The 27,543-nt window shown below is 40.8% G+C and overlaps 1 protein-coding gene across 2 annotated transcripts in view; it reads right to left on the bottom strand.

Annotated features, from left to right (window-relative positions):
- LOC142857204 (sodium channel protein type 1 subunit alpha) overlaps positions 1–27,543 on the bottom strand; it is a 115,290-nt gene that overhangs the window by 62,090 nt on the left and 25,657 nt on the right. For both annotated transcript variants that reach the window (XM_075984993.1, XM_075984994.1), the window contains exon 2: positions 15,128–15,440. In XM_075984993.1, coding sequence (XP_075841108.1) covers positions 15,128–15,391 — 264 coding nt within the window. In that variant the 5' untranslated portion in view covers positions 15,392–15,440. The remainder of the gene's footprint in view (positions 1–15,127; positions 15,441–27,543) is intronic.

Here is a 27,543-nt window from a genome sequence, read left to right as displayed (position 1 = left end):
AAATTTCTAAGTATAGGAAATTGAATTAAGGCCTCCTGCATGCTAAGCAAGTGCTTTACCACATGGCTGTATTCCCAGTTCAGCATGCATGTGTATGTGTGTTGAATCTCTAGCCCAGAGTCTTACACAAGTGACCTACCACTTCGTAATGTCTCCAGCACAGTTTTAAAATGTTCATAAACCTAATCCTTAAAACTCCCAACTTTTAACCTTGATAACCCTATCTACTTGAACCTCCATTATGATTAGCATTAGAACATGCTATTAGTTTTCCTACTAAGAATTTTTGATAGGTTTCTTCCCCACACTCAAACTTAGGGCCACTAATAGATTTTCCATTTTGACTTCAATATTTCCAAGTGGAGCAATCTTCAAATGCAGAGTTGCTGTTTGGAAATAGCACGTTCTATCGGGTTTATAGGGAGAAATGTCCTAAATGTGCTATGAAAATATCCCCTAACCAGTGCAGGTCTCTTAGTCTTTTCTGGGCTGTGACATAAAAAATTCAACCACCGAGAGTAAAACCTGTGTTTAGAAAGTTGTAAGGAAATTTTATGTCTGTCGAATAAAATAATAAAATAAGAGAGTAGGTTGTCCTGTCCCATTTCTTTTCAGTTCCTTGTCAACTAACACCACTGTATTCCTAGATTAGCAGAGGAGCAGAGAGCCTGTCTCCGGGGTGGGGAAATGCTACTCTTTGACCTCATTCCCACTCGTCTCTGAAGGGGTGAGTCCAGCTCAAGGAGTCTTTCCTAAGAAGCCTATTTGCGAGAGGAACTTTCCACAGGTGCTTACTCCAGTGTCAATTGCTTGGAGACAATGTGTAATCCCCTTTATTCTCTCTGATTCTTTCAATTTTTCTGTCCCTAAATGACCGTACGAAATCATCATAAAACATGGACAGGCTAGAGCAAGGAAGATACCTTTGCCTTAAGGAATCTCAGCATTAATGGACACAGAAGGGAAGATTTTAGGATTATGTGTCATTATCTTTTAAACTTTTGCCTACACCTCCTTTTCCAGAAAAATACTCAGAAAATGCTCTCATTAGTTGCCTTAGTCATGGTGTTTTGTCATGGCAATAGGAAAATCACGAAGACAGAAATACTTGATGAAAAAAAGAAATGAGAGAAGAGAAATCAATGGCAGAATAGGCTGTTAGGGAAGTCAATGGTGGGTGAGGAAGAGCAGAAACTACACTTTCGCAAAATAAGCCAAAGGCAAGATCAGAAGCTCAGCCTAGCAAGAGAGAACCAGGAAGGAGTTCTAGACGTGGGAACTCAACAAGGTGGCTCTTATAGAAGCACTGGACCCCCAGTACTCATCAGTCACTGAATATTTGAAAGTTCCCTGGATGCATTAATTCTTGGACATAATTCTTTTTTGTTTTTTGTGGTTTTTCGAGACAGAGTTTCTCTGTGGTTTTGGAGCCTGTCCTGGAACTAGCTCTTGTAGACCAGGCTGGTCTCGAACTCACAGAGATCCGCCTGCCTCTGCCTCCCGAGGGCTGGGATTAAAGGCGTGCGCCACCACCGCCCGGCTTGGACATAATTCTTAATTTCTCAAGCTTTCAATCTTTTAGGATATATTTGATACATTTATTTGTTAAATGCAAATAGTTTGTAACATATTTCAGAAAGGATTTTGCATGCCACGTGCGAATCCATGGAGTTGAGTAGAAACAGAGGACCGTTGAGGTTTGACTGCACAACATGTTTTTTGTGCCTTAATTTTTCATAAGATTTCCTCCCATCCCTGCCAAGGATTGTAGCAATAACACCAGCACTGCAGAACCATTTTCCTTGTTTCCCCCATAATGATGCTCCACTCCTCCCAGGTGGAAACATACATGCTCAAGCACAAGCTCCATATACGTCACTCTGAAGTGTTTATGGATTTACTTTCAAAAGCCTTGCGATGAAGAGTGTACCTGGACTTGGCTAGCGCCCCATTGTATGCAGAATTGTAATCATTCTTAGGTCAGTAAATTTGAGTTAGAACTTAAGTTTGCTTTTTGCAATGACTCTGCTGTGTATTTCCTCAGAGGTCTGTGTCTGCTCTCCTTATAATGCTTCCGTAGCCGAGAAGGCAGTTGGCAACTGTAAAGACACTCAGGAGAATGCCTCTCTAAATCATAGTGCTGACGGTACAGTGTGGGGAGGAGAATGTGAAGCAATCAAAGTTCACGGGCATGAAGAATTAACTCCAAAGCTGCCAACTATCTAGATATGTTTGCCTTTTCTATTTACACATATAAACATATTCACACACACATATTCTCCCTTTCAGGGAAAATTCCTAATCTAGTGAAAGTATCAGAATGCTGTTATCTGAATAAACAAATATCGTGTGACTTTAAGTCAACAAATGTTTACACAGCGTTCAAAGGCATATCATTTTTGATTTCTTATAAGAATGTGCTAGATAAGCCGGGCGGTGGTGGAGCATGCCTTTAATCCCAGCACTTGGGAGGCAGAGGCAGGCGTATCTCTGGGAGTTCGAGGCCAGCCTGGTCTACAAGAGCTAGTTCCAGGACGGGCACCAAAGCTACAGAGAAACCCTGTCTCGAAAAACAAAACAAAACAAAACAAAACAAAACAAAACAAAAGAATGTGCTAGATGACCATATAGTATGATATTGCATCACCCTTTAAGTCTACTAAGGGGGGGCTGGAGAAATGGCTCAGAGGTTAAGAGCATTGCCTGCTCTTCCAAAGGTCCTGAGTTCAAGTCCCAGCAACCACATGGTGGCTCACAACTATCTGTAATGGGGTCTGGTGCCCTCTTCTGGACTGCAGGCATACACACAGACAGAATATTGTATACAAAATAAATAAATAAATAAATATTTTTTAAAAAATAAATCTACTTAGGGTCAACACAGCTCCCGAAGACAATTTTAATTTCATTAAGTGATGTCAACCCACAACTCCAAACTTGGGAGTAGAGGAGAAACGACAAACACCAGCACCTAGTCTAAAATGATTCTCCACCCTCACAGCTGATAAGAACATTCACGTGAGTGAATGACCCCAGTGTCAAGTACCAAGAGTCTGCCTCTTAGTGGCAACTAGCCGCATTTGTGTTTATTCCTTATACTTATCCCTCGGTTCATTTACTGTAAGGGAAAAACAAAAGGTTCAATGTCATCACTGCAAAAAAATGGAATTATAAGCATTTTGTGAGAACATTTTACTAGGAGAATAATTGTCTTCCTCAGAACAAGTTTTAAAACAAGGCACTGTGGGTAAAATTCAGATGTATAAAAACATCATTTATATGCATTTATGGGAATGAAGCATTCCTACCTACCTTAGGATTGCTCTGATCTGTCAAGTATCTTTTTTTGTATATTCACTAAAGTTAAATAATATTTTTGCAGTGCTTAAATGACTAATAATTAGGTAGCATGCATATGGCAGACCCCAGAAAAGCAGCACCTAATTTAGGCGCAACTGTTGACTTCAATCTCTGTAGTAATATACTTGCCAAGCTTTGTGCTGCATCTGGGAAAGAAAACACTTGTATCTAAGTCCTGGCCCTTAGTTGTTCATGGACAAGGGAATGCTCAGCTGCCCATGGTATCACAAATGAACCTAGAAGACTAGCTGGAGGTGTGGATAACCTAGCACTAGCTAATGCAAGCATATTGTAAAATAAAAACCTGAACTGTAAAGATTTCAGACACTCTTGATAGTACAGGCCGAAGCTAATGGAGAGTGTGAAATGCATCTTAGTGGTTTTCTCTTAAATTCAACGTAACTTGACTGACATCAGATAAAGTGGTATGAGAATCACTGAGCTATTGATGTGATTTTTTGGTACTGTCTTCAGTCTTTCCAATCTAGTCTCGCTGTATTTTAGGTACACTGAGCCACACTTCATCTACTGTGCTGAACAGATTGGACCGAACCACAAGTACTCGCTGACCAGCTAAGCCACACTCTGTAGCAACCCTTGCCAGCAAAACGTCATTTCTGGGGTTAAAAGAAAACACAAGGTGGTTTGACTGATAAACCCTGGTAATCAACAGTTTAAGGATCCAGAAAAGAAACACCAGGGAAAGATACAGCAGATTTGTCTCAAGTTAAAAGGACAGACTCCTGGATTGGATCTATTACTAAGCTGGTTCTGTTCTTTCTCCCTGTGAGATTCTGGACCCTACGTTTCTAAGTCGCTTCACTTATGGATAAAGTGGGCTAAATTGTAAGCTGTGATTTAAGTTCACGGAATCAGAATTATGTAGCATTCGATACATTCAAAAAATTCACCAAGATGATTCTGCAATGGCAGGGTGATGCTCCTGTTTTACTGATTAGTGATTAATTATGAGGGATTCCCCAGTTCTCAATATTATATAGAATGTATGGATTAGACCCCTTTACTCATCACAATCTGGTAATCTCTCTCATATCTGCACTTAGAGAAAGTGACTTTTTCTTATGACTTTTGTCAAGGAGGAAACTTGAATTTGATAAGTGTTTATTTTCACCTTTGTTTTCTGAATATGTAGCCATTGGCTTAACCTTTATTTCAATCATATTCCTTAAAGCACACAATTGAAACTTCAGTTGTAACATTTCATCTATATATTAACAGAAAACTGTTACACAACAAGGGTGACTCCAAATGTATTCCACTTACCTTCTCTGAAAGTTAATTTGCAGGCAAAGACAAAAGATAAAATATAAAAGTGGGCTGGATGACAAGAAATAGTTAAAAGTACCACATCCAGATGCGGAGGGTCTCTCCTGTAATGTAGCTGAGGCAGGAGTATTGCTGTGAGTTTGAGGCAAGGCTAAGTAATAGAGTAAACACTTTCTCAGAAAACAAAACAAATAAGTAATATATGCTATAGGCATACATACATTTATAACTGACTTTATTCTTTGCCTGGAAGTTTAAATCACTGACAATTTTTAATTTACAAATCATGTGTATTCTAAAACTATATCTGGCAGGGAATTTGAATATATTTTCACATAAGGGAGTAAATAAATGTTTTTCTTCTCAAATTTCAAACTCGATGTGACTTTCCTTCCCAGGTGCCGGGATCAAAGCCAGGATCCAGCAAGTGGGAAGTGAGCAGTCTTCCACTGAATTCTTCCCGGGTCTTATGTAATTCCTAATGAAATTTTATCTGAATTGATAGTAGCTGGAACTGCATCACTATGTAGAAGGAAGAGGCGTTCTGCTCTAGAAATAGTCCCAGGGCTAGCTCTAAATTGGGCTCAGGTGCACAGCTTTCCTCCATACCCCTCTGGCGGTCGCAATGGGAAACTGTCCTAACTCTGCCAGGAAGCAGGACACGTTATGTCTTTTGGTTGCTGGGAAAGCAAGGGGCTCTGCAATGTGGGGGACAGAATAAGAGTCACATGGCAATAATGGAGATGCTTTGACGTTTGGGGTGTGAAACACAGATGGCAAGAGATTTGTCTCAGTCCCCTCACAGCAAACATTCCTCACTCTGGCCCAGTCTGTGGTGTCTGTTTTTTCCCTTAGTGTCTATCTCAGAAAAGGTCCCAGGGCGAGCTAAATGACCTTTGACATTTAGTAGATATCATATCATCATATTGTTTAAGAGATTGTTTGAATAAAAGTAACGCAAACTCAGCAAAAACTACATTCAAGGGGAGACAAAAGGAAGGGGGCAGGGGGAAGCAAACCTATGGGCCAAATCCAGTTTGAATAACAAGAGACACAGCATCTAAAGTGGGGCCACTGGGTGGGAAAGCTGTGAGGAATAAGGAAGAAGCAACGGGAGACAGGAGAAAGATTCAGGGAGCCACCGCAGTATGTTGGACTTAAGGGGGTGTCCAGGGGACAACCACTCTAGAGACACTATTGATATAAGAAGGAGAATTGTAAGACAGAGACCAGTGAGATGACCATCCACAGGATCATGAGACTTTAAATGCCATCTAGATTTTCCTAGAAAAAGAAAACCTTCCCCACCCTAAGTGAAAACAAAATGAGAGCTTGCTACAGGTCAACCATAAATTGGAAGAGAAGCCTCTCCTGTGAGGCGATGGTGCGTACTGTGTTAGGGCTGTTGCTAGAGAGGATGGGTTTTTTTTTTTAATTGTTAGGAGACTTTCAAGGACACAGTACAGTCTTTAAATGAATGCATTTCTATATTCCAAAATATAACAAGGTTCTATTTTCACTACAGATCTAAAATATCTTTCTATTTCTAGTAAAAATGCCACATTGTCAAAAGAATATTTCTTTCCGTGGCACTAATGAGTCATCTGTAATTTTAAGAACATAGAGGGGAGACATTTTCTGAACAGAGAGTGGGTGAAATTGAACATATAGCCAAATGGTACAGTAGCACCTCAAGTTATGAAACTGAGGGGAAAAAATCTTATAGAAAGAACTGTACTTACAGATTGAAATGTCCTTGTGACAAAGACCAAGTAAACAAGAAAATAGAAAGCATTAGCTTGGGATCACATTGTAATGGTCCCTGACTAAGGCCAGCGTAGGATGAAAACTCCGTGAATTTCGACTGGATAGTACTGTGATTACCTTCTTCTCCTTTGAAGTGCTGTGTGTTTAAAACATCTGAAGAATTTCTGACTCCCAATGTTTCCATGCGCCAGGGAAGTCCACATCACTGTATCACTAATCGCTGTTTAAATTGCTTTAATCATTATTATATAATTTGTACATCAGAAACTGGGGCAATTAGGATAAAAATATGTGGGCATATGTCACGATAACATACACTGACAGCAGTGACATTTCCATAAGCCCAATGACATTGACTGTCTTTATAAAAGAACACAGAGAGCTTTGACATGCTAAAGTGTATTTGCACAGGTTTCTGCACATCTGATGCGATTGCACTTTATCCTGAGATATACCACAAGGAATACATTGTGTAACCATTTTCATGGTCACTGTCATTGTTCAAGGCCTATCCTTCCCAAAACTCATAAACTTAATTATTTCTATTGTAGTATTACAAAGTACAACATTTAAAGGTTTGTTATTCATTGAGGGCTTCTCCTTGAGAAATGAATTGCTGCCTTTCCAGTAAATGAGGCCCTTCTTGTTTCTCCCTGCCTTACAGTCTTCCATCATGTGATGGTTCAATCTTGGACAACCTGGTCTCCATAGGCTTAAGCCAATACATTCCCGTTCTTTACAATTGCAGATGTCAGATGCAATGTTCCTGCAGGCTAAAGTGTCTTAAAGAGTCAGCATTTAAAAAACATTCTACATATTACAAAGAACTAAACATGATGATTTATATAAAAGTGATATGTTAATTGTATTTGAATTCAGTCTAAGGGAAACCATTGGTGCTTACATTTTCCACCTCACTTTGAAAAACAAATCGACATTTGCAGTGTTTTCAGTCATGGAGAATCTCACCCCTAGTGATATTTAACCAGTAGATCCCTGGTTGTTCCATCAACTCATTCTCCCAATTCTCTCTTTCCTTCTCTCTCTTCGTATGTAGATAAATATGTGTGTGTGTGTGTGTGTGTGTTTGAGTGTTGTATTATTTTAATGAAGACCACTCTAATGTTGAAGATACTACTTGCTTACATAAAATTAATGACCAAATAGTAGAAGGGATACAGTTTTAAAAGATTATGATTTACTAAGCAACTCCAACTTCCATCAGAGAAAACTTAACATCCATTGATTGTTTATGAATTGTTAATGAAGCAATCTATATTTTGAAAAAAAAATTAAGACCGGTAAAGCAATAGACAGACAACCTACAGAACGTGTTAGAACACAGATCAGTGAAAGAAGGAAAATACTATCAACGTGGCTCGACCATATGTTCTAAGGTACTCTATCCTGGGCTTGCATTCTTACCATGGCAGCGCAGCCGACTGGAAGAGTGTGGGTTCAAGGCCAGTCTGAGCTACACAGGGAATTACTGTCTCCAAAACGGGACAAATGAAGCACATAGCATGTTTGGTTTAAAGGACTTAGCTCTGCAAACAGTTCTAACAGCACTGCTGTCCGATGGCTCACATTTGGAGATTTGCAGGACAGGAGTTCAATGTGAAAGTGGATAATAATATTTCCCGATAACAGTATTTCTCTTATCAGGTTGTTCTGCTTGCACAACGAGATTTGTTCTGAATGTCAGAATGTTTTTCCTTCTTCGTGCAATGTGCATTTGAAGATAAGAGCAGTGGGAGGTCCAAGGCAAGTTTAGAGGAGGGGTCCAGCAATGCTGAGCTAGCTGCCAAGTCAGAGCTCAGCTCATTTTGTGCTTCTTGTAAGAGCTTTTAAGTATTTGTCACAGGCTTGTGGGATTTTGTTTTTCACTTTCCTTTGTGTCATTTTTTTTTTAAATTTAAATTCAATATAAGCCAGTTAGGGACCATCGTGGACAAAACCTTTCCACCAATCTGAAAGTTCTTTGTTTTTGAAAGCATAGTATTTGGCTTTTATTTTTATTTTCTTACTGATTGGTTGGTTAATTTTTTTTTAGACAGGGTATCACTATATAGCTTTGGATGATCTAGATCTTGTTGTGTAGACCAGGCTGACCTTGAACTCTCCGAGATTTGCTTGCCACTGCCTCCCAAGTTCTGGGATTTAAGATGTATACCACCAGACCTGGTAATCTGAAAGTTCTTTAAGTTAAAGAGAAAACTACAAATGATAGTCTGTGGTAATTTAAATAAGACTGGTCCTATAGGCTCAGATAATTGAATGTTTATTCATCAGGGACTGACACTCCTTGACAAGGACTGGGAGGTGTGTCCTTGGAGTAGGTGTGGCCTTGTTGGAGAAGTGTGTCACAGGGGGGCAGGCTTTGAGGTTTCCAAAACCCAAGCCAGGCCCAATGATTCTTTCTATCCGTTGCCTTCTCATGCAGATGTAGAACTATCAGCTACATCTCCAGCACCATGTCTGCATGTGTGCAACCATGTTCTCTGTCCTGATGATAATTGACCAAATCTCTGAATGTAAGGAAGTCCCAGTTAAATGTGTTCTTTATCAGAATTTGCCACGGTCATGGTGTCTCTTTACAGTAATCCATCACTGACTAAGATAGTCTGGTTTCCACCTGATGACAACATGTTTCACTGTGGTCTTTCTCAAACCATTCGTTTACAGATTTAAAAGGAAGGATTGCAGCATCGGAGCGGGAATGCTGAAATTCAGGTCTACATTTTGACAAGGTCTTCTCTTGGTGACTATGACTAATTTTAGATGGTGGGTTTTACTGGGGAATTGGAGGCTCCATATTTGGGGAAACAGATGCCTGATAAGGAGAGGGCTTTCTAACCATTACCACAGGAGCCTCTGACACACTGCCTGGCTCTAGAAACTATAAATAAATAAATACAATCTATGGGACGAGCCAAGTTCTGTGTAGCACACATGCGGGTCATTATTCCATAAATTCCTCACATTTACTTCTGATAAATATCAACTATGGGATGAATAACCTTGGTGCTGACTGGTTTTATATCACCTTGTCATAACATAAAGTCATTTTTGAGAAGGGAACATCAATTGAGAAAATGCCTTTACTAGATTGTTCTGTGGGGAAACCCATGGTATATTTTCTTGATTGACATGGGAGAGCCCAATCTATTGTTGTGGTGTCCTCCCTGGGCAGGTGGTCCTAAGTTCTATTAAAAAAAGTCAGGTTTAGAAAGCCATGAGGAGCAAGGCAGTAAGCAGCACTCTTCCATGGCCTGTGTATCAGCTCCTGACTTCAGGTTCCTTCTTGACTTTCTGTCCTAACTTTCTGCGTGTTGATTCTGATGTGGAACTGTAAGCTGAAATAAATTCTCCCCACCTATTTCTTACCTTGGGGGATGATGTTTTATCATAGTCATAGAAACTCTAAGACATTCTCTGTCACTCAAAATTGCCATTATTGGCAGCTTTTGTCCTGAACAGAATTGGGCTAAGAGTAAGCTGTCTCTGAAAGTTTGGAGTATTTCAGGGTTCATAGCCAATGGAAACCTTAGATAATTACAATTCTTGTTTGTTAGCTATCCATTAAGAATTTAGAAATGTATTGCACTTGGACAAAATTAACTAAAGCCATAAATGTAAAAGACAATCAATAATGTTCTTTTTAAATCTGTATTTTTTTGGGGAAAGGGGTTGGTGAAATCATGGTAAAAATAAAAGTTTAGGTGCCTGATATAAGGTATTCATTTCAAGAATAAAAATAAAAGTTATTCATTATTAATAATATTCATATATTAATTATATGAATATGTATGTCCTTCAGATTCTTGTTATTTCTTATCAGTTTCAACATATTTCTAGTAAACAACCAAGTGTTTTAAAAACTGTACATTACAGCGAAGGACATCATCACTTGAAAGAAGAGGCATCCTGCAGAATCGGGGGAACAGTCTTTGGCAGCTATACATCTGATAGAGCGTTAGTATCTAGAAAATATAAAGAACTCAAAAATGAAACAAAACAAGATAACAATCCAATTAAACCCAACATAAAAAGAGGGATGGTATTAAACAGAATTCTTTTATGATAGATACACATCTGAAAAATACTTTAAAAATGCTCAACATCCTAAGGGAAATGCAAATTAAAACTTCATTGAGGTATTAGATCACGATGACTAAGTTAATAAAACACAACAAAAGAAAAGAAAACAAAAATAAAGGAGGACAAATGCTGGGATGGATGTTGGGAGAGGGGTGCATTTATTCCCTGCTGGGAGGACTGTAGACTGGTGTACCCAGGGTAGAAATCAGTGCGGCAGTTCCTCCCAAAGCTAGAAATCATCCCTCCTGTCTGGTCTCATAGTGCTATAAAGTACTGTGCATGCCGCCAGAGAAGAACATTCCTCAAAACTCATCAGTCTTACCCAGGTGTGAATCTTGAGAGCTTTTGACGTTGAAAGACATGCCAACGGGAACACAAGCGGCACAAACAACAGAGGTGTAACTAACCCCTTTCTGGTTGGGTGTAATTCCAAAGCAACAAGATCAATCCCATACCTGGAACCAGTTCTGGGTTAACCTATAGCTCAGTAGATCATAAGCCTTAGGGGGAGGAACCTACTTCTAACTGGACACAGCATTAAACCATTTCCTATTGACTTATCATTGTACCCACAAATAATGTTTATCAGAAAAACTTCTATTTGCAGTAGATAGTGATTTACAGAGGGACTTGCAACTGGCCAAGACTTAGGGAATAAGATACTAGAGACTTCTCAACCTTAAATGTAATATATATACTATGCCTCTTCTTCCAGTGCTCAGAGAGGTGATCAGGAAAAGAGGATAAGAGCCAAGGGTTGTGGAAAACTGCAAGAGAAGTGCCATAGCAAGGCACTGTAGGGGAGCTGAACATAGGAACTCACAGCTATTGGGGCAGCATGCACAAGACCCATGCATGTGCAAGCCAGATCAAATCCCATCGTGCAGACTGGATCTGTGGTTGAGGTGTGTTTCTTGTAGACAGCAGAATGTTGGATCCTGTTTTCGTATCCAGTCTCTTAGCCTGTGCCTTTTTATAGGTGAGTTGAGTCCATTGACATTAAGTGATATTAATGACCAGTGGTTGTTAACTCCGGTCACTTTTTAAGTAGTAGGTTTTGTGTGTTTCCCTTCTTTGAGTTGCGCTGGTGAAGGGTCTCTAGATGTCTGAGTTATTGAGGTCTTTGTTGGACTCCTTGGTTAGTGATTTTCCTTCCATTATTTTTTGTAAGGCTGGATTTGTGGCTACGTATTGCTTAAATTTGTTTTTATCCTGGAAAATTTTGTTTTCTCCATTTATGGTGAACGAAAGCTTGGCTGGATATAGTAGTCTGGGCTTGCATCCATGGTCTCTTAGTTTTTGCAGTACATCTATCCAGGACCTTCTGGCTTTCATGGTTTCCATAGAGAAGTCAGGTGTAAGTCTGATAGGTTTACCTTTATAAGTAAGTTGGCCTTTTTCCTTTGCGGCTCTTAATATTCTTTCTTTATTTTGTATATTTTGTGTTTTGATTATTATATGGCGAGGGGATGTTTTTTTTTGATCCAGCCTATTTGGGGTTCTGTATGCCTCTTGAACCTTCATAGGTACATCCTTCTTCAGGTTGGGAAAGTTTTCTTCTATAATTTTGTTAAGTATATTTTCTGGACCGTTGAGCTGCACTTCTTCTCCTTCTTCTACTCCAATTATTCTTAGGTTTGGTCTTTTTATTGTGTCCCATATTTCCTGAATGTTTTGTGATGAGAGTTTGTTGGACTTGCTGTTTTCTTTGATCAGTGCGTTTATTTTCTCTATGTTATCCTCAGACTCTGAGATTCTTTCTTCTATCTCTTGTATTCTGCTGGTTATGCTTGTTTCTGTAGTCTCTATTCGTTTACCTAGATTTTCCATGTCCAGCCGGCCCTCTGTTTGTGTTTTCTTCTTTGCCTCCATTTCATTTTTCAAATCATGAACTGTTTCCATTATCTGCTTGATTGTTTTTCCTTGCTTTCCTAGGGTATCATTCACTGATTTACTCAATTCCTCGAACTTTCTGTTATACTTCTCATCCATTTCTATAAGGGCGTTTTTTATATGCTGTTTAAGGGTGTCAATCACTGTCATGAAATCAGTTTTTTCTCCTTCTTCATGATTAAGGTGTTCATGTCCTCCTGTTGTGAGGTCGCTGGCTTCTGGTGGTTTCGTGTTGTTCTTCAGATTGTTGGGTGAATTCTTGCATTGGCGTCTCCCCATCTCTTCCTTCCAATATTCTCCTATGGATCTTCTTTTACAGGATCAGGTCTTCTTGCCAACTGATGTACCTTCCAAGTGATGTCACTCCCCCGTGATGTTTCTCCTGGAGTCCAGTTCCGATCTCCTTGCTGCTTGGTTAGCTTCCAAACAAAGGCCCACCCTGCTTGCTGCAGGCAGGTTATGGAGACAAAGGAGCTACCACCTTCCCCTTTGCACTCACCTTCGGGTTCAGTCCCAGCGCCCAGGCAGGCTGAACAGGGCGGCACTCTGCTCCAAGAAGGGAGGGATGGAGGGAGACAGGGGGTAGGGGGATCTGGATGTAAGCTGGATGGGATAGGAAGAGAGAGGAGGTACCGGGCAGTGTAGCCCTGTAGGTTGATCAGGAAGTGTAGGCGGGCTGTTCCCGGGTGCCACAGCACTCACTCACCACAATGATGTCTCACTAGGTGCCCTGATCGAAACTCCGTGCTGCTTGGTTCGCTCGCAGACAAAGGGCCCACCCTGCTTGCTGCAGGCGGGCTATGGGGACAAAGAAGCCCCCGAGCTCCCCTTTACCCTACGCTTGGGGTTGGGACCCAGCGCCCAAGCAGGCAGAGCAGGGAGGCTCTCTGCCACCAGGGAAGGGAGGGGGAAGAGAAACAGAGGGTGGGGGGATCTGGATGTAAGCTGGATGGGATAGGAAGAGAGAGGAGGTACCGGGCAGTGTAGCCCTGTAGGTTGATCAGGAAGTGTAGGCGGGCTGTTCCCGGGTGCCGCAGCACTTGCTCACCACAATGATGTCTCACTAGGTGCCCTGATGAAACTCCGTGCTGCTTGGTTCGCTCGCAGACAAAGGGCCCACCCTGCTTGCTGCAGGCGGGCTATGGGGACAAAGAAGCCCCCGAGCTCCCCTTTACCCTACGCTTGGGGTTGGGACCCAGCGCCCAAGCATGCAGAGCAGGGAGGCTCTCTGCCACCAGGGAAGGGAGGGGGAAGAGAAACAGAGGGTGGGGGGATCTGGATGTAAGCTGGATGGGATAGGAAGAGAGAGGAGGTACCGGGCAGTGTAGCCCTGTAGGTTGATCAGGAAGTGTAGGCGGGCTGTTCCCGGGTGCCGCAGCACTCACTCACCACAATGATGTCTCACTAGGTGCCCTGATGAAACTCCGTGCTGCTTGGTTCGCTCGCAGACAAAGGGCCCACCCTGCTTGCTGCAGGCGGGCTATGGGGACAAAGAAGCCCCCGAGCTCCCCTTTACCCTACGCTTGGGGTTGGGACCCAGCGCCCAAGCAGGCAGAGCAGGGAGGCTCTCTGCCGCAGACTGGATCTGGATGTACAAGCACACCCCTAGCTGTGGAGCTGCTGATAATTGTGAACTGCTAGGAAGGGGAGAGTTTCTCTACAAGTGTAGGTTCTATTAAGCTAACAACTACACTTCAGTGGGAGACCACACAACTATGAATTTAGAGGAATATACATTTTCTTAAAGGATTAAAATTTAAAAAAAAAGAACAGAACATTGAATGGGAGAAGAGTGGAGACTGGATCTGGGAAGGGCTGGAGGAAGGATGAATGTGATCCAAACTCAAAGAACTAATGAAAGCGTTAACAACAATACACATCTGGGATGATTACTCAGAAAGGCCTTGATGATTAGCATATGCACTGCTGTATGGGCTTAGAATACAGGTGGATTAATAAAATTGAAGTTATTTTACAACCCCTCCTGTTAAGGACTAGCAACTGTAATAAACTGGACAGTGTCTCCCAAGAGTTCATGCCAAGGTGAAACTGTAACTTAGCTTGTAGGTAGAGTCTTTGCAGACATAATACAGTTAAGAGGAAGCCCATATATGTTAGAAGGAACACTGACATGGTTTTATTGCAAAATGCCCCCAACAGTCTTATATATGAAAACCATGAGCCAAAATAAATAATTTCCCCCCAAAACAAACAAGAAAACAAAACAACAAAATACTCTTGTATATTGCATGACTATATTACATTGGAAACAAAAAGTTACTTGACTTATTATTTATAACATGGCAAAGGAATTGGAAGCTCTTGTGTTGCAAACTTTCTTCCATGAGAAATTCACACAGTACATTTTGAGGTCTTTTGTAACTCAGGGTGACTTCAAGATTTCAAGGTACAAAAATACATAAAATTGCTTAGTACAAGTAATCTTCAGTGAGAATCTTTTAATTTGTTAAATTAGTTGCCTACAACTTACACTTATATTTAGATTTGTTTTTTGTCTTGGGGTATTTGGGGCAACTCCATATGGTATAATATAATTTACTTTCTCCTCATAAATATGTATAAAACACCCACAAATGTGGTCTCATTTCTTAAGGAGAAAGATGGTTAAGGCTGTGCTAATTTAATTCAGTATGTGATGCTTCTGCAGAAGTCCAAGGCATGCAGTTAGTGGCAAAATAGACCTAAGAAAAACACTTACTTTCTTATTGATATAGTAGGGGTCCAGGTCCTCCAGAGGTTCCGACACCATCTCTGGAGGAATGTCTCCATAGATAAATGGAAGGTTCTTCCCTGCTTCCAAGTCACTATTTGGCTTTGGGCCGTTTTCGTCATCATCTTTTTTGTCTGGCTTGGGATTCTTAGCCTTTTCTTCTGCAATGCGCCTTTCAATGGCTGCAAGAGATTCTCTGGTGAAGAAGTTGAAGCTGTCAGGTCCTGGTGGTACAAGCACTGTTTGCTCCATCTTGTCATCCTGCACATTTTAATTACGATTTACTCTTCATGTGAGATTCCTAAGGAGGGAGGAACCAAAGGCATCACGAAGATTGAAAGCTGTTAGTATCTATCAATGCTTATCTAGAAATATGAACCAGAAGACTTCGCTATTTAATCTCCCCCCAAATTGAAATGGCATCTCTAAATAAAACTTTCAAACAAATGTATTCTCTATGTTGAGTTTTAGCCAAGCACCCCAGTGTAATTGCGCTTGTGTTTTACTAATAAAGGAGCTGGGCTGTGAGTTTAATTTTTTTTCTTTTTTTCTTCTTAAGGCTCGGGATTTTTAAAATTTCTTTTAAATTCAAATATTTTAATTTTTTTTGCTTTATAAATAATACCATTCAAAATTTCCATCTCCTCTCCTCCTCCCATTTCCCTCCCACTCTCCTATACACCCTCTCTCCTCCCCCTCCAGTCCTAAGAGAGGGCAAGGTACCCTGCTCTGTGGGAAGTCCAAGACCTTCCCCCCTCCATCCAGGTCTATGAAGGTGTGCATCCAAACAGACAAGGATCCCAAAAAGCTTGCCCATGCAGTAGAATCAAATCCCAGTGCCATTATCCTTGGCTTCTCAGTCAGCCCCCTTAAAGTTTAACTTGGTTCACTACAGCTATATGTACATTACGGCAGCTGCCACCAGGTCACTGATGGAATGTTCAGCCCGAGGCCCACCTGTATGATAATACTAATGGCCACAGAAACATAGGACAATAGATCAGTCCGTTCAAGAGGATGGGAAAGGAGAAATTTGTCTTTGAGAAGGCTTCAGATGCAGCCTTGGAACAACAAGGGAGGACAAATGAGTGAGAGCTGGCTGCCGTCCAGCAGAGTCACACATCAGATAGCCATTGCTGTCCTAATCGTGCCTGTATCTACCCTGAGATGCGAGCCCGTGGAGCTGTGATCTGGGAACTGCATTATCCTGGTGGAGTCTACCTGAGCACATAGACAAATACAGTCCAAGTTGGGGCCAATGCCACTGGCATGGGTGGGATGGAGATAAACTAAACTGAAGGGAAATCTATAAGCACAGGAGATAGCAGCAGGTCCTGAGTTCACAAAGCAAGGTGGCTTCCTCAGTGAAGCAATTCTGATACTCTTGCAGAGTCTACAGTCTGCACATATTCTGAGGACCCGGGTGAAACTCAACTCCGTATTGCAAAATCAGACCTCAAGACCAAATCCCAGATGTATCCTTTTAAAATCTATTTGATAAGAGCTCAAATTTCACACATATAGCCATGCCAAACTTCCCAGAGCCCAAGCTCTGTCTGGTACAGATTTTATTTGGATAAAGCATTAGGTCATAAAGTTACCATGCTCAGATACGGTTAATTGTCGCTTTGCTGTCTAGGTCTGTGATAGAACACTATAGTCAAATCATTTCCTCTGGCTTTTTCCTTGGACCTCAGAGTTCACATGAAAAAAAACCAGGCACCCATTTCTCTTAGGTCTGTGACCATATACTTTTAAGTGGATGAACAGGGAGGAGATAGGATTTGTATCAATTTTAGCACCTTCCACCTATTAAGTAAACTTTTCATAGACAGATGACATAGTCTAACAGAGAATACCTAGAAGACAAGATCCTAGACAGAGAAGACTCTAACCTTGCCCACTACCAATACATTTAAAACACAGCAAGGCCAATGTAGATTTGATGAGGTGAGATGGCATTGCTTAGTATTTTGTGTGGTTGATGCCAAACTATTCACTTAGTTAGAGGAGAATTATTTGCCTGTATGTATTGCAATATAACCTGCAGGTCTTCCCAACCAGTAAAAGTCCTGAAATGATATTCTTGCCACTATATAGTTTTTAGTAATAAACTTTCATTGGCTGGTGTAATGAGACAGATAGACTCCAATCAAGTAGAAGCTTTCAATGAACCATTGTGTGTCCATGCAGCCTTATGTTCGGTTTCTTTGCTTTGAGAAAGGCATGTCTCAAAGGGGATGTTTCTTCCTTAATCTGGATCCTGGAATAAGAAGACGCATCCACGGAAGGCCAAGAGGCATCTAACTGGCTCTTCTAGGTCTAAAAGTATTGACTGATTAGTGACATTTGACCCAGTATGCTTACTATTGTGCAAGTGTAGCCCAAAGACTAGATAAAAGGCGAGACTGCTAAATAGATTTAACTAATCTGGAATATTTGTCTCCCAGACACAAATGTTGCCTACGATTGAAATACCCTGCACCATAAAAGGCTCCATCTACAGTTCTGGGTGAAGAATACAGCATCATTAGGCAAACAGAAAAACCAGACCAGAGATCTTCCATAAACTGGAATTCAGGATCCTCTACCAATCGTACAGTAATTCAGAAAAATTCAAAGAATTCTAATCAGCTTGTATCAGGAATCAAAAACTAAAGAGCAGGCTGAGGAGATCAATTAGTAAAGTGTTTGCCATGTAGGCTTGAAGATCTGAGTTCAAATCTCTAGTACCTATGAAAAAAGTTGGGTGTAGTAGTCATGGGCCTCCCTGGCCAGTCAGTGTAGCAGAATCAAGAATTTCAGGGTCAGAGAGAGAGAGAGAGAGAGAGAGAGGGGCCCCGTCACAAAAAGTAAGTGGAGAGGGCAGAGAAAAAAATCTGGTATCTGTTTCTGGTATCCCATGCACAGGAACACACACACACACACACACCCTGTGCACACATGTTCACACATGCATGAGCACACACATGCATAAGTACATGGACACACTCCCCCATGGGAATACATACACAAACATACAGCAAAGAACACTTAATGATACCAATTATAAGCAAATTATTTGAGTTAAGATGTTTTAGTATCATTCTCATGCCCCGAGGCCAGTTCTCCCGCCTGCCACAGAAAGAGAGGGGTAAGGAGGGGAGGGCATCTTTCCCTCACCCACACCACCATATCCAAGAGGAGTCCTAGTGAGGACCCGGAAGAAACTAGAGACCTCAAACCAGACCAAAGACTCATTGCAATGGTCACTTGCAAGTAAAGATATATGGACTGAGGGGATACACTGTGTGACTCACTATGCCATGCTACAGAATTCAGCATGAGATTTTTTTTTTCTTTTCTTTTAAATTTTATTTGGGGAGGAGACTACAGGGGCAGAGGGTGGATACGACAGAATGGGGAGATGAATGGGGTTGGGACGCATGATGTGAAATCCACAAAGAATCCATAAGAAGTTTGAAAGAAAAGGTGTTTTAGTAAAGAAGTCTTCCACTAAAATGTTCAAAGACAACCATATCGTGGTGAGTGATGATCCAGCCACAGATATTCGCTAGAAATGCCATTGACCTTCACTGTGTTTATGTTGCAGATTCTGAGATAACGAGAAAGAACTGGGCTGACGGCACAGGAAGTCTGACACGGCTGCTCTAGTTTACGGGCTGGAAATTAAGGGTGCGCTTCCTAAAGGAAGGCTTTTAACACGAGCCAGTTCAGTTCCCTCCCATTTTCCTGTCCCCATTCCACTTTCTGTAGAAATTGGAGGTATCAATTCAGTTTTATTAGAAAAACCATATTACTATAAACTCTCCAAAGATATAGGCAGTAGAAATGTCACACACTCGCTGCTCTCCCCAGCAATGCAAGTCATGTTTGCCAATGGTGCCGGAAATGTGGGAACTACATAGCTATTCTTAGCAGCCTACAGGAATTTAGGATTCTGCTAGGGTCAGCATTCTTCTCTTTATTGCTATGAAATAATAATGGAAATAAGCAAAAACAAAAGGCAGATTTGCCGTGTATAATCCTCTCAGATGGAAAAAGAAGGTGACATAGTAACAGGAGATGTTGAAAATTGTTTTAATCCCAGTGTTCTCAGTCTGTATGAAAGCACTTCTGGGGCATATGGTACAATTAGACTGTTTATCCGAGAGACAGCAAATGCACTCTGTGGCACAATCTTTTCCGTATATCAAGGCATTCGTGATTTTAAGAGCTCAGAGTTATATTAAGGTTTGTATGATTTTTCACTTTTCATTTCTTGTGAACATTGCTTGGACAACACAGGTTATAAAATGGCTCAAAAGAAATCTATAAGCTGCTATAGCAAGAAAGATGTTTAAATCGTGTGACCCATGAAATGCCCTAGATTCTCTGTAGGGGGGCGGATGCCTCTTTCACATAAAGCTAATTTGTAGATGACTTTCCTATTCTAATAATTCTTATGAATGGTTTCATCCCAAAGCGAATGTGTCCAAGGTATTGCTGGTGCATGAAGGAGTATAGCACAGAAGACAGGGACAGCTAGGAAGAAACAGCAAAGTGCCCCAGCAGACGTAAGGAGACTAAGAAGGAATGAGACAGGAGAGTTAACCACAGATCAGCTACCCTGGCAAATGACTCTCTGCGGTCCACACTTACACTCCTTCGAATGATCAAGGAACACAGTAATTTCTCTTAGTTAGGAGAACTTCAGACCAGCAGTGTGTGGGCTGCAGCAAGTTGATGGAGAAGGATTCTATGTATAACATCTGAACCCTGCACAATTTTCTAGTCTATGACACAGTTCTATCTCTAACACTACTGACTCCTGTTCAAAGAAAAATCATGTAAGCGGAGAGTATGAGGAAAGAATTTATAGGAAACAAGTCATGAAGGATGAAAGAATTTCTTGATTTTAAAATTCACTATATTAATTTCCTCTTCATGACCTCAATAATTTATGATATAAACCTACAGTCAGTTTATTCTTTAAAATTGTACTTGGTAGTGCTTAATCTGAAATTTAAAGTCAGTCACCCTGTCTTTCTTTTGTGGTATACTGCTCTGATTTATAGACACCCTTCAGGGGGTTTTAAGCCTTCTGTGTGTCCACCAGCAGATGACTGGTAACTTTGTACAGAGGACACACTGCCAGATGCCAGGACATCTGTCACAGCAGCTGGGGCACTGACCAAATCTATTTTTGTCTTGATATATGACACATGATTTGTGCAATCAATTTTGTACATTCTGAAAATATTCATCTAATTTGTGCCATGGACAAGATCTTAAAGATCATCAGGGAGCAGGGAATAAAAAACTATTGCTGGATAAGATAATGGTCTTCATAAGCTTCTCTATGAAATAGGCTCCAAGCTTTTGATTCATCTTAAGATTTGGGTGTTTCTGACTTTAATGGAGTCATGAATTTAAGTCACAGAATGGAAATGGAGGTTAAACATTGCAGCATTCACCCTAAGCATGGAAACCCTCTTTTGACTTCACAATTCAGTGTGTTAGTGGGTCTGTATGTGTGCTAGGACAAAGAGCAGTAACATAAATTATTACTATCTCATTCAAAAATAACAGTAAACATTGTATAACCTGTGTTCAGAAATATTACATAGATTTTTTTCTAAAATAAATGTACATTTTAATGCTTATCTCAAAGTTTTTTTTTGTACAGTAAAGTCAACACCATAGACATGTCAGCTACCACAACATGAAGTTTGGTGTTTGTCCCTCACTCTTTTGACCTAACTTGTTTTGAAATTCTGGCCCTTTGTTCAAAGACTGAATGGTGAATAACTTCTAAATGGTGCCGTCAAAATAAAATCTTTTACAGAAAATAATGTTTTTAATCCATGCCTTTTATTCTATTCAGTACGTTTTCTAAAATTCTTTAACTATGAAAAAAATTATTTTTGTTATTCTCAATAACATATTCTCAATAAGAGCTGCCATAGCATAATTGCATGTGTTCTTGAAACTTTGCAAATAATTTAAATGTGACCATAACATTCAACAAAAGCCTACACCCAAGTTACTTTTTCTTCTACTTAAATCTCAAAAATCCTTCCTGTTATTCTAATTTCAATACAATCATTTGCTGAAGCTACTAAGCTTGGTGGGGTGTTATTGGCTGTTGATCTGGAGATGCTACAGAAAGAGTCTAGAAGAGTCTATGTGGTAGAAACTGTGGCTCTTTCCACAGATTCCTGGGTGGGAGGAGCATGAGTCCCTGATGCTGCAACACTAGCTCCCCAGCTGGGACTCAGCTTCCAGCCTGGAGATTAGAAGAGGCCAGGTGGGTTTTATGTCAGTGAGTCAGTGAGAATATGAATGCTCTCAATGACTTAGGACATCCTAATAGGAGGTTGACAAGATGGCTGGATTGGTAAAGATGGACACTTGCCGGCCAGCCTGATTGGCAGCCCTGGAGCCCAATGGGGAACAAGAGAACCCACTTCCACCAGGTCCTCTGACCTCTGCACACCACACACACACACACACACACACACACACACACACACCAAACAAACAAATAAATGTAAGAATTTTTAAAGACTCAAATCTCAAACAGGTTGCCCATACATACATACATACATACATAAAATGTTAAGTTTGGATTTAAAATACACAATATAGTTTTTGGCCTTCAGTATAGGCATAGCAGGGCATTGAGACAGTAACAGTGATTTGAAATTAAAGTTTAACTAAATATCTTTCTTATTTATTTGATAAGTCTGGTACTCTTACATCTGAAGAAAGACCTCTGTTATGAAATAGTTCTTCAAATTGTTTGAAATTCATTTGATTCACATTAATTGTACAGCTTAATATAATTTTCTTTAAAAGACACTTAAGTCTGGAACACATATAAGCTGCTCATGTATTATTGTGAATTAATTCAAAGACATTTAAAGAGACTGATTACTTCTCAATATCTACCTCATTTCCGTGAAAGAAAATTCCTGAAGAAAGAAGCTGTGTATGCAAAGGCTGCTAGACTAATCAAAACTTTAATGACATCAGAGAGGCTGCAATGTTGCTGATCCAGGTAGCCTGGTTACAGTTTCCACTCCTCCCAGATCCCACACAACTTTCTTCTCCTGCAGATCTGTTCAGCCTCTGTTTCCTCTTCAGAAAAGAGCAGGCCTTCAAGAGACCACAGCCAAACCGGACAAAATAAGCTACAAAAAGACAAAGCAAAAACTCTCTTATCGAGGCTGGACAAGACAACCTAATAGGAGGAAAAGAGTCCCAAGAACAGGAAAAGAGACATACACTAACTACCACCATTAGGAGTGCCTCACCCAAACACAAACTTCTTAGGCCACGGTCTCCTAGTGTCCTCCATCCCTCTGGCTCCTACAATCTTTTCTGCCCATTTTCCATGGAGCTCCCTGAGCTCCAAGAGGAGGGAACCAATAGAGACCTCCAACTTAGACTCAGCGTAATGTCCGTCTGTGGGTCAATGCACATGCTCCTCTGGGACTATCGTTATCCCAAAAAAGCTATTCCTTGTCCATCTCTGTATCAGTCCTAATATCTTGATAAACAAACTAAAAAAAATAATTTGTATAACATATCAACTTAATGAACCACTGTGTACCACCAAAGCAGGGCTAAGAAGGTTGCTATCAGATATCATGTGAGACTGTATACCTGGCTATGGTCTGCTTCTTTGATCACCCACCAATGCATTTTAAAGTTGTCTTGAGTAATACCTTCCCGTTGTATTGCTATTACACAACTTAGTGAAAGTACTTCCGCATTAGAACATGGAATGGGTATAACCTTGTGCCCTATTGTGTAAGCCGTAGCCATTCAAATTTGGCTCCAAAGTCAATAAGGACCTCTTCCTCCCTTTGAGTGGTGAGTTAGTTAGTTTTCTATTGCTGTGATCAAACACCACAGCCAAGGAAACTTAACAGAACAAAGAGTTTGTTTTAGTTCCGGGTTCCAGAGGATTAGGGTCCATGATGGTGGAATGATAACACGGCAGATGAAGAAGCAACTAAGAACTCACATCTTGAACCACAAGTAGGAATCAGAGAGAGAGTGTGAACTGGGAATGATGTATGATTTTTCAAAACCTCAAAGCCCAATCCTAGAGACATACTTTCTCCTGGAATGCCAGACGTACCAAGCCTCCCTAAGCAGAGGTCACCATGTGGGAATCAAGGAATCAAAAGCTCGAGAGTGTGGAAGACACATCTTGTTCAAACCACCACAAAGTGGGGGCTGTGCTCTGTGCATCACCATGGCTCAGGACTAATGTGGGCTGATCTGATTGAGGATGCGAGAGAATTTTGTGTGTTTGGTTTGGTTTTGGTAGGAAAAGAATGGCACAGACTGTGAATTGGCAATTCAAAGGAAGGGAATGAGTTAAACTGATTTTAGTGGTTCTTTTCTTTTAGGATTATCATGGGCCAGGGAATGCTGTCTTAAAAAGATGAGTTTGGGGGAAAAAGAAATGAGAGGTAAGTCAAACGAGAAAGAGCGGTAGGGTGAGCAAGTGTGAGGGCTAATGTGTAACCTGCAGGCTATACCTAATAAAACAGTGTCGCAGTCTAGATTTTGTTTCTTTTTTAAACACATTTTTGCTGGTCTTTTCAAATAAGTATCTATGTGAGTTGATAGATATGTTCATCTGTTTCATGGCAGTGAACAATTTCACCATTCTGTATGCATCCTATGAGATCATGTTGGTGCTGTAAATGTGCACAGAAAGAGCCACTTAAAATCAGAGCGAGGACAGAGAACATGATAAGGCAGAGGCAGAGAAAAGTAATTTACTCCACAATTTCGCTTGAAATACGAAGTCTTTATGAGTGAAGCTGCTGCTATGCTTTATTTCATGTGTAGATTATAAAAAAATGCTATAACCAGTGACATTTGTTTTCATAAATGATGGAGAAAGTATAATAACCTAGTAAAAGAATGGAATTTATTTCAGTTTGATACTTCTAAGAGAATAATTTTCTTTGGAGAGTAAGTAATTATCATTATTGACTCAATAAAGATAAAGATACTATGCATTTGTGGAGAGGAAGGAGATGATTCTAAGGGGCAAAATGTTCACAGTGAGCTTGTGGGTTCGTGTCTCTATTTGGAATGTTCTCTCCATATGGAAGTGTTATTCCACACAGAGAAGGCAGATTTTTCTCTGCTCTGGGCATTGCAGCGATGAATGCCTCTGATTAGCAGCCCTGCCCTTCAACAAGGATCAGACCTTCTCCAGGCTCAATTTAACAGATAAGGAAAACACATGTGGAGAGATAGAGAAGCGTCAGAATAAGAGGGGGAAAACAGACTCCATTCCAAAGAAAAGCCAAAGGAGGAGCGGTGACAGACCATAAGATACAAACCAAATAGCTCCGCCTGCACAGCTCCATGGTGAGGAGGAGAAAAGCAGAAGCCATTTCAAAAGTTAAGAGGGAAGAGACTTTTTCAGACCCAGGCCAGCTGGCCTTGGTGAGTTCCCGATAGAACAACCCCATTGTCTCAGTGTGTGGGTGCACTCCTCGCGGTCCTGAGTTCCTTGCTCGTGCTCTCTCTCCTTCTGCTCCTGATTTGGACCTTGTGATTTCAGTCCGGTGCTCCAATGTGGGTCTCTGTCTCTGTCTCCTTTCATCGCCTGATGAAGGTTAATATTCAGGAGGATGCCTATATCTTTTTCTTTGGGTTCTCCTTATTTAGCTTCTCTAAGATCACTAATTATAGGCTCAATGTCCTTTATTTATGGCTAGCCTGGGTCTGAAAAAGCCTGGGATAAAACCGGACTCGCTGCACATAGCGGACAATGAGGACTACTGAGAATTCAAGAACAATGGCAATGGGTTTTTGATCCTACTGCACGTACTGGCTTTGTGGGAGCCTAGGCAGTTTGGATGCTCACCTAACTAAACCTGGATGGAGGTGGGTGGTCCTTGGACTTCCCACAGGGCAGGGAACCCTGATTGCTCTTTGGGCTGATGAGGGAGGGGGACTTGATTGGGGGAAGGGGAGGGAAATGGGAGGCAGTGGCGGGGAAGAGACAGAAATCTTAAATAAATAAATAAGTAAATAAATAAATAAATAAAATAAAAAGAGGGAAGAGACTTGGGCGCTGGTCCCAAGGACAGTCTCACAGCACTTCTAAGGCTCAAACCCGGCTCAGTTCTTGGTGAGACAGTGACTCCTCCATTGCACAGGTTTGTGGCAGAGAAAGTTCCTATCGAGTCACTCTACAGGACCCAGAGTGCGGGCCAGGCAAGATTTTGAAATATATTTTTAAAAACCGAGTTAAGAATACAAGGCCACGAATTTGGGAAGCAGCGTGTAGGAGGACACAACCCAGGAGGAGTTGGAGGAATGAGAAGAAGGAGAGAAGTTATATAGACACAGTGCTCATATATAACACTCTCAGTAAGTAAAATATTTTTTCAAGTGATGAAAACAACAGAATCCTGAGAACCCAAGAACATGACAGCAGGGAATAACCAGAAATCATGGAACCTCAACTTGGCCCGCCATAGTCCTATGATAACAAAAATGGCTCAGGAAGGAGTTGGGAGGTGCAGTTGGCAGGAAGCTCAGTTTAGGCAGAAAGTACATAGGGAAAGAGAGCCCTGCTGTTAGTCACTGGGAAAACATCTCATTCACTGAGAGGAAACTTGAAATTTGATAACTGAGGCCAGTGGATAGATCAGCCGCTTGAGTATTTTCTTTGCCCCACTGCTTTAGAGCCCAAGAACTACAGTTCTAGCAACCATTATAGAACTATAGCTCACCAATAGGCTGATTGATGAAATCAGAAGTTCTTGAAAGTATGAAGATAGGCCCTCTGCCTATCTAGACTTCCCTTCTTTGGTTACTTAGCACATTCGCAATCCACCTGGGAGACAATTCACTCACTGTGAGGACATTGGCCACCTCAGGGGATATAATCTGGGTTATATCAGTAGGATGATGGAACCTCTCAGCACACAGACTGCAAAGCTACGGTCTCTGGTACACCAAGAAGGGAAACTACCAAATTAAAACAACGTTGGCAGACAACACATATTTCTCCAACACAGACTCAGTAACAGAACTACAGTCAAGACAATAATCCGCAGATTAAAGGACTATGATCCTCACACCAGCTGGTCGTGTAACTGGTAATCTCCAATTTTCTAGGACCTAGAAGGAATCCATTCCTATAATGGTATGCAAAGTCTTTCTGTATATGTGTTGCTTTTATTGGTTAATGAATCAAGAAACTGCTTTTGGCCAATGGCTTAACAGAATGTAGCTAGGCTGTATAAAAAGAGTAAGCAGAGTCAGAGAGAAGCCACGTAGCCACTACCAGGGACAGATGCACTAGATCTTTACCCAGTAAGCCATAACCACGTGGCAATATATAGATTAATGGAGATGAGTTAGTTTAGGTTATAAGAGTTATCCAGAAATATGCTTAAGGTATTGACCAAACAGTATTGCAAATAATATAGTCTCTGAGTTACTATTTTGGGAATGAACAAGTGGTCTCCTACTACAAAATATGTTACCTGCCTCTTTTCTTTTTAACCCACACGACTCCCAGCTTTCATATTTTTCATTTATTAAGCTATTAGTAGAACTTTTATAATATTTTTAAGATATGTTTCTTATTCCCATCATACCTTTATGTAATTTTATTCATGCATATTTTTTCTTAATTGGACAATCTTTTGCCTTTTCCTTGATTTTTACTTCTTTTTACCTCATTGTTTCCTCTTTCCTGTCTGCTAGACTTTTCTCAGTATTTTGACCTTACCTTGTATTATTTTAACTTAGAATTTTTTCTTTTAATTTTTACTTTTTCTAACTTCTTACCCTTTCCTGCTCATCTTCATAACACTCGTCTATACTCTTTTTCCTTTTCTCTTGTTAACCTCACGCCTCTTTTCTATTCCTTTTTCTGTGCCTCTATCCTTTTCTCTTTCATTTACTGCATCCTCATTTACCATATATAACGAGTATGTCTCTATCTTGAATGCAATGGTGTTGGTATTGTTATAACATTTTGCTTTCTTCCCTCTGCTTAGAACTGGTGACCAAAACCTCCAGAGTAACCTGCTTGTTGGCACTGTGTGATGAATCCTAACCTGCTCGGCACTGCGCGGTGGATCATACCCTGCTCTGCAATGTGCAGTGAACCCTAGCCTGCTCGGTGCTGTGCAGTGGATTGGAACTATAATTGTAGAACTAAGGGCACAGAGGCAGGAGGATTAAGAGTTCAAGTTTGAACTTAGCTAAACCAGTCTGAGGCCAGCTGGGGCCTCTTCATGAGATCATATCTCAAAACAGAAACAAGAAAGGAATAGGAAAAAGAAAAATGGCTGAAATATTCAACATGCAGTCTTCAAATACAACTGCAAGAGATGTGTTAACACCAACAGGTATAAAAATTG

This window comes from Microtus pennsylvanicus, chromosome 9 (assembly GCF_037038515.1).
Source record: "Microtus pennsylvanicus isolate mMicPen1 chromosome 9, mMicPen1.hap1, whole genome shotgun sequence".
NCBI classification, from domain to species: domain Eukaryota; kingdom Metazoa; phylum Chordata; class Mammalia; order Rodentia; family Cricetidae; genus Microtus; species Microtus pennsylvanicus.
Note: the sequence above shows the minus strand (reverse complement) of the source record. Positions and strands in the feature narration are given on the sequence as shown.